General features: G+C 39.7%; 1 protein-coding gene across 2 annotated transcripts in view; it reads right to left on the bottom strand.

Moving 5' to 3' along the window:
* Positions 1 to 1697: 1697 nt before the first annotated feature.
* Positions 1698 to 7591, bottom strand: part of Uprt (uracil phosphoribosyltransferase homolog) — a 23849-nt gene continuing 17955 nt past the window's right edge. For both annotated transcript variants that reach the window (XM_031366325.1, XM_031366324.1), the window contains 3 exons: positions 6313 to 6474; positions 4379 to 4477; positions 1698 to 2651 (listed from right to left, as the gene is read on the bottom strand). In XM_031366325.1, coding sequence (XP_031222185.1) covers positions 2545 to 2651; positions 4379 to 4477; positions 6313 to 6474 — 368 coding nt within the window. In that variant the 3' untranslated portion in view covers positions 1698 to 2544. The remainder of the gene's footprint in view (positions 2652 to 4378; positions 4478 to 6312; positions 6475 to 7591) is intronic.

Below are 7591 nucleotides of genomic sequence, written 5' to 3'. Positions count from 1 at the left end.
AGCACATTCAAAGCTAGCCTATGGTATGAAGACAATGATTCAAAATTTAAAAAAGAATTTGCTTAAAATATGGTTTTATCCCTACAGTAGAGTTTGAAATTATCTCATATTCAAAGAAAATACTGCAGCTAAGACAAGCATCAATTCAACTGAGTCACAACAATTCTTAGGTTAGTGGGCAAAATAATTGTTTTTGAGACAAGATCTGACTCAGTTACTTATGCTAGCCTCAAAGTTGAAATCCTCTTACCACACCCAGATTAGTGAGCAGCATCTTTTCAACTGATTCATTGCAATAACAATGTCAACAGATCTGGTCTATCTGAATTTGGACTCAAATCGTTCTTAGGATACCTAATAACAAATGTAAATACAACTTTGAGCACACATTTAATCCCAACACTCAAGAGGCAGGAGGATGTCTGTGTGTTCCAAGCCAGCCAGGTATACACGATAAGACCCTATCAAAAAAAAATTTCAGAAAGAACTTGAAGGCAACATTCTGCTATAGAAGAACTAGTCGATGAATTTTAATTTTATTACATATAATAGTCTTCAAAAGTAAAGTGGCTGGGCATGGTGGCACACACTTTTAATCCCAGCACTTGGGAAGCAGAGGCTGGTGGATCTCTGAGTTGGAGGCTAGCCTGGTCTTTAGAGCATGTTCTAGGATAGCCAGGACTACACAGAGAAGCTCTGTCTTAAACATACAACAACAACAAAAGTGAAAGTACAGTGAAGTTTAGTAGGCTAGAACCCATTCCATTTATCCCAGGTTGCTTTCTTCCCTTGAGCCTCACTGACCTTTTCAGCTTCAGTTCTAAGAAATTCCTCTATACTTTTTCTTATACTTTTGAACAGAGTCCCACAACAGCTGTCTGTGGGGCCATGAGAGTGTAATTAATCAAGTAATCACCCAGCCACCACAATATCAATAGAAAATGGGTATCTGGGTTTTATAAGCACATTTCAAAAGTGCAAAGATTGATTCTAAAATTGTTTCCTCTCCTTTCAGAAGCTTAAATATGAGCACATACAAACCGTATATATTTTAAACGAATATTTATATTCTCTACTTTAATACAGGTATAGTCATAAAACATGCAAAATAACTAAGTTCCAAACCAAAGGCAACTAGTAGAAACAACTAAATTAAAAAGGGCCGTATTGCGTATCGTGTAGTGCTCCATGCCTTTAATCCTAGCACTCAGGAGGCAGAGACAGGTAGATCTCTATGAGTTCAAGACCAGCCTAGTCTATAGAGTCCAGACCAGCCTAGTCTACAGAGTCCAGAACAGCCAGAGGAACACAGAGAAACCCTGTCTTGAAAAACAACAACGATAGAACCGTTTTGTTTACTTATTGGCCATGAAATGCAAAGCCCCCATTTTCCCCCACACCTTAGAAAAATCTCCACCAATTTCTTTTTTTTTCTTTTAGATATTTTTTTTATTTACATGTAAATTTCTCCATTCCCTGTTTCCCCTCCAAAAAACAAAGAAACAAACAAAAACAACAAAAACAAACCCCTGTTGCCTCCCACTTCCCCATGCCTGCCACCCTGCCCTCTCCCACTTTCTGGCCCTGGCATTCCCCTACACTGGGGCACAGAACCTTCACAGGGCCGAGGTCCTCTCCTCCTATTGATGACTGAATTTGCAATCCTCTACTATACACATGCTGCCTGATCAATCAGACCCCTCCATGTGCAGTCTTTCGTTGGTGGTTGAGACCCTGGGAGCTCTGAGGGTACTAGTTAGTTCATATTGTTGTTCGTCCTAAGGGGCTGCAAACCCCTCTAACCTCTCTTGGGTCAGCATCAGGCATCCAGGATTCAGTCTCTGTAGACTCATGTTACAGATTCAGTTACTGAAAAGGCCCTGCATCTTTTTCACCTTGTTGCAGCTTGGCAAGCACCTTCCCTCAATCCCCACTTGGGGAAATGAGACGTGAGGAACATGACGATTTAGCTGACGAGTTAAGCAGACATCCTGGACCTGCAAATTGAGGACTTTGGCAACATAAAATTCCAGGATATACTCTCATTCTCTCTTCTCCAAGGTACCTGAATATATATAGTATATAGAGTACAGAGGGTGAGTAGACACAGGAAAACACTCTAGCGCTAAAGCACAGGAAGGAAAATGTAAACCTGCAGTGTTCCAAAGAACTAACTCTCATTTGGGTTTTCTTTAGCTGCAAGCAACTTCCAAACCAAGAGAAGGGGTCACAAGTTCTACAGTTTCCATGTACTAACTGAGGATTCAGTGACTTCTATTAGCATACAATTAAAATTTCCATCTTTTCTAAGCACTATGGTTACGCTTCATTGTTGAATTTGGTACCTACCACATATGAAGAAATGACCAAATCAAATAAACAAACTTCCAGTATTTCTTGTTGCTATACCTGCTTCCATTGTTAAAAGGCATTCGTAACATATTTTCTCCATTATTTCTCAAACAAATTAAATTAGTAAAAACAGATATGAAATCCATTTATAACCATAATATTATGCAAGGTATTTCATTTTCCTTTAATAACTTAGTCTGTTCCAAAGTATTTCTGTCCAAAATGAGTAGGTGCAACAGGATGAACTTCAGTAGTTAAAATTGTGATCTCTGGAAATTCTTGAATGATGGATTTGGCACCTTCAAAAAAAATAAAAATAATTGTTATTACTACAAAATTTTTGGTAATGCTAGTTAGAATTAATAACTTGTATAATCACTGTCTTCAGACTTTATACCGACAGAAAACAGAAAACAATCTTCTTTGGATACTGAGTTAGGCATGCTTAATCTCTTTATATAATATCTGGCATCTGAAAAGCTTTTCTAGTAGGTCAGACCATGCTTCTGCCCACTCAGTAATATAGTCTTAAAATCAAATTATTTAGTTATACCAGCTTTGGCTAGAATCAAGTAATATGGCACTTCCTCAAAGGAAAATCACAGGAAATGAGAATTTTTCCAAGTGTAGCAATGGGAAACAAGTGTAAAGGCATCATTAGTGTATTAGAGAATGCTGGCTGTTTAGACACAAGGACTCTAGCTTTAGGTGACGGGCCAGGCAGGGACTTTAGACTGGCTGGGGCCCCCAAACCAAAAAGCTGCCTTGAAAACCACTATACAATGTGGATTTTTCAGTTTTAATCCTAAACAATGGTACACTATTCCAATTAATACAATTCCAAATAAAGAGATTATTTTTCTTTTGCCAAAGGTGGGTAATTACTGGATTACCTTAATGTTTTCCATGTCACCAGTGCTACATACAATGGACAATCAAGCAAATCACCCTTTGTCACCACTAGTATTTAAATTACAGGTACATTTAGGTTACAAAAGAACAAAGTCATGCAATAAGCCACAATTACAGCACAGCAGTCTCCTGAGAATAGCCTTTCTAATGCACATGCTGTGGCTTCTCCCAGTTTGCTTGAAAACTGGGATAAGTTGGAAATGAGGGAACAGCCTAGCTTGAGAAGCCATCTATTTCTTTTTCAATTATGAAACAAACACAAATTCATTGGAGAAAGCTTAGAAAATGTACCCCCCATAAAGCTTAAACATGAAAATCATTTAGAGTTATGCCCTAAATTAACCAATTAGTACTGCGTGTGCATTGTATATCTTCCTAGCCACGTACACTGAGGTCAAAGTCATTTGGTTTTATGAAGCCAAGGCTGCTTTGGGTCGTTAGTATTATAATTTATATTGGTCATCTCTAAATTTACTAAGAACATTTCACAATATTTCTTTATATTTGTATTAATTCCTTGAGAATTTCATACAATAGATTTTGGTCCTATTCATACCTCCTCTCCACAACCTACCCATCCAACTTCATGTGTCTGCATTCTCTCTCTTCCTCTTGTGTGTTGTCTTTTCAGGGGTCAAACCATTCAAAACCTGACTCTCAAATGCCAGTAGCTCCCCCATGTCCACCTTCTTTTCCTCCATTCTGGGACCAAGCCTGCATATGTCTTATGCATACTGTCACATCCTCTGTGAGTTTAGTATGTCATCAAGTTTAGAGATAACAAACACAAGCCATGAGCACCAAAACTAGATTTAATATGGACATACAACTCTATTTTTCCTTTGGATGATAGCCTAGAGAAATACACATTAACTCATCTCATGACTATCTGGAGCCCAAGTTATAGCTGCAGATTAAACTCACTACCGGATGCCAAGTGGGTGGTACACATCTTTAATCCCAGCACTCAAGAGGCAGAGGCAGGTGGATCTCTGTGACTTCCAGGCCAGCCTGGTCTACAGAGCAAGTTCCAGGACAGCCAGGACTGTTAACAAAGAGAAACCCTTTCTTAACAAACAAACAAACAAACAAATAAACAAAAACCCAAACTCACCATGGGGGGTGGAGAAGAGACTGAGTAGGATAATAACACTGGGTTGAACGCCATGTTCTATAAGAACCTTTACAGCTTCAATTACAGTATTTCCAGTACCTAGAACAAAAAGGTAACCAAACCTATTGGCAATGTTGACATTTATACTGAAATATACTTGAATTAAGGGCAGTACAGTAATCTTAACATAAGATATAACTAGTGAAAGCTTCATTTGAAAGTATTTGCTCTCAGCCAATATTATATTTTTTAATTTTAATTTAACTTTTTACTTTTTTACTTTACATCCCACTTACTGCCCCCCTCCTGGCCACCCCCTCCCACAATCCCTTCCTTACCTCCCCCCTCCTCTTCTCCTCTGAGCAGGTGGGGGTCCCCCAGGGTATCCCCACAACCCTGGTACTTTAAGTCTCTGTGAGGCTAGGCAGCCCAGCTATAAGAACATAACCCATGTTCAGGCAACAGCTTTTGGGATAGCCACTGCTCCAGTTGTTCCAGAACCCACATGAAGGCCAAGCTGCACACAAACATCTGCTACATATGTGCAGGGAGGCCTAGAACATACAGCCTGTGTATGTTCTTTGGTTGGTGGTTCAGACTCTGGGAGCCCCAAGAATCCAGGTTAGTTAATTCTGTTGGTCTTCCTGTGGAGTACCTATCCCCATAGGGGCCACAATCCTTCCTCCTATTATCTCACAAAGACACTTGCTCAACTATGTTCATAGCAGCTTTATTCATAATATCCAGAACCTGGAAACAACCTAGATGTCCCTCAACTGAAGAATAGATATAGAAAATGTGGCACATCTACACAATGGAATAATACTATTCAGGTTTAAAAACCAAGACATCATGAGTTTTGCAGGCAGATGGATGGAACTTGAGAATATCATCCTGAGTGAGGTAACCCAGTCCCAAAAGGATATGCACAGTATGCCCTCACTTATAAGTGGATATTAGCCATAAAATACAGGATACCCATGGTACAATCTACAGACCCAAAGAAGCTAAGCAAGAAGGAAGGCATAAGCAATGATGCTTGAATCCCACTTAGAAGGGGAAATACAATAGTCATAAGAGGCAGACGGAGGGAACTGGGTAGAAGAGGGGAAACGAAGGGGAATGGGGAGGTGGTTAGGATCAGGTGTGGGGAAAGACAGGAGAGATGGCTAGATGGTCATGAGAATGAATGGAAATCTGCAACTAATGAGGATGAGGAGGTGGAAGCATCTCTTTCTGTCTGCCTGTAATGATAGACTTTCAACCCAAAATTTATCCTGTCTACAAGAAATGCAGGGACAGGGGATAGAGCAGAGACTAAGGGAATGGCCAATCAATAACTGGCCCAACTTGAGACCCATCCTACAGGCAAACACAAGTCCCTGACAATGTTAATGTTACACTGTTATGCTTGCAGACAGGAGCCTTTAATGATGGACACAATATAAGCATGAATCAAATGTACAAGAAGCCCTAAACTCATTTATTGCTTGAGATACCAAATTCAACACCGCCATCACCCCTGCTTCCCTTCCCGAGAGATCATGGTATGAAAAAGAACAGAATACCAGAAAAATATTCGTGTGGAGATGTTAAAACCTTGAGAAAAATCATTGCCATGCTCATTAAGGTAGAAACAGGACATGATCCAATATATTTTCTGTGTTCTATATATTTTGCCTCATTAGGTCCTTTGCTTCAATGTGTTTGTTTCAAGACAGATGTTCTTTGGAGCTAACAAAGTTTGACTAATGTATATTCCCTGATTATACAATAAAAATTTCCCAGTGAGCTGCCCAGGGCAACTCCAAATCCAACAGAGAAAACACATTTAGAAGCCGTTTTTGCCTTTTATATAAGGGTGTGTAGGAGGTAGGAACTAACTTGAATTTAAACTCTAACAAAAAATTACAAATGCAACTCAAGCCACTCACTGAGAATTGGATACATCAGAAGGACTTTTCTGCGATGAATGTCTGGAGGGAACTTGGCATAATATACTTTGGCCTTTTGTGTCTCCTCATCACTCTGAATCAGGATCTTCCCAATCCGTATGGATCGACAGCAGTCTCGCAAACCTTGTTCCATTGCCTCACCTTAAAGAAGGAAATGAAAAGCACAACAGGGTTGTGGCAGGTAGAGTGCAAATGCAAGAACAGACTGAAGCAGAGTTTTTTCATTGCTACTGCTACAAAAAGAGCACCATCGAGGCAGAAGCATCCTTTTTCTTCTACCATGCTCCTATTTTATTCTCAGTAGGAACTCGGTGAAAGCAGATGAAAGGCTGCTCAATGAAACCACAATAAGCTCTGCTTATTGCTTGCTTAAAAGCTATGGAGCTCTTATGCTTCCGTGATTACAAAAATAAAGGCTTGACTGGGTGGTTTCTTGAGCTTCTTCAGCATCAGAAATACTTTCCCTCTTATTTTTAAAGATTTTTTTTAAGCCACTTAAACTTGTCACTTTCATCTGAGAAAAACATAAAAGATTCCTGAAAGAGTGGGGGCTGCAGGCCAAAGGATTTATTTCCCTTTGCACAAAGGTGGCTCCAGGACTCATCTCTCAGTTCAACAATGAGTTCACTGACAAAAGTTTCACTGCTAATAGTGAAAAGAGTAGCATGTTTTTCTCCCTTCCCAGAGAGCCAACCTGACCCCCCCATTCCATTGGTTTTTAAATACAAGCTACATTTTTGTCTGTGTCTATGTGAGTAATGTATGTAGAGATGTTTGCATATGTATGAGCACACATGTATATGAAGGTGCACATGCTGTGGGCATGCATGTGGAAGCTCAGAGTTGACTTCAAAAGTCTTTCTCAATCACTCTCCATCTCATTCTTTGAGCCACGATTTCTCAGTTGAGCACAGGGCTTCCTGATGTGACTAATCTGGCTAGCCACCTTGCTCCAGGGATCCCCTGACTGTGCCTTCTGAGTACTGGCATCACAGCAGGCTGCCACACTTACTGAACTTCAATCCTTACACTTGACTGGCAGGTGATTTAACCACTGAGACATCTCCCCAGCCCATAAATACAAGGCCATTTCTAAGTCTGAATTTCTTTGATGAAGTAGTTTCCAAAGGTCAATGGTTCTCATGTAGTCGTCAAGATTTTACATTACTTTGAAATTCTATTAGTACTGATATTTACTTAATATTTTCTTAAATTTAAGTTTAAGAGGAAATGTTAAGAGCATATAACTAGTTTCTTT

The sequence above is a fragment of the Mastomys coucha genome, chromosome X, assembly GCF_008632895.1.
Source record: "Mastomys coucha isolate ucsf_1 chromosome X, UCSF_Mcou_1, whole genome shotgun sequence".
In the NCBI taxonomy this organism is placed as follows: Eukaryota; Metazoa; Chordata; class Mammalia; order Rodentia; family Muridae; genus Mastomys; species Mastomys coucha.
This window is presented reverse-complemented; position numbering and strand designations above follow the sequence as displayed.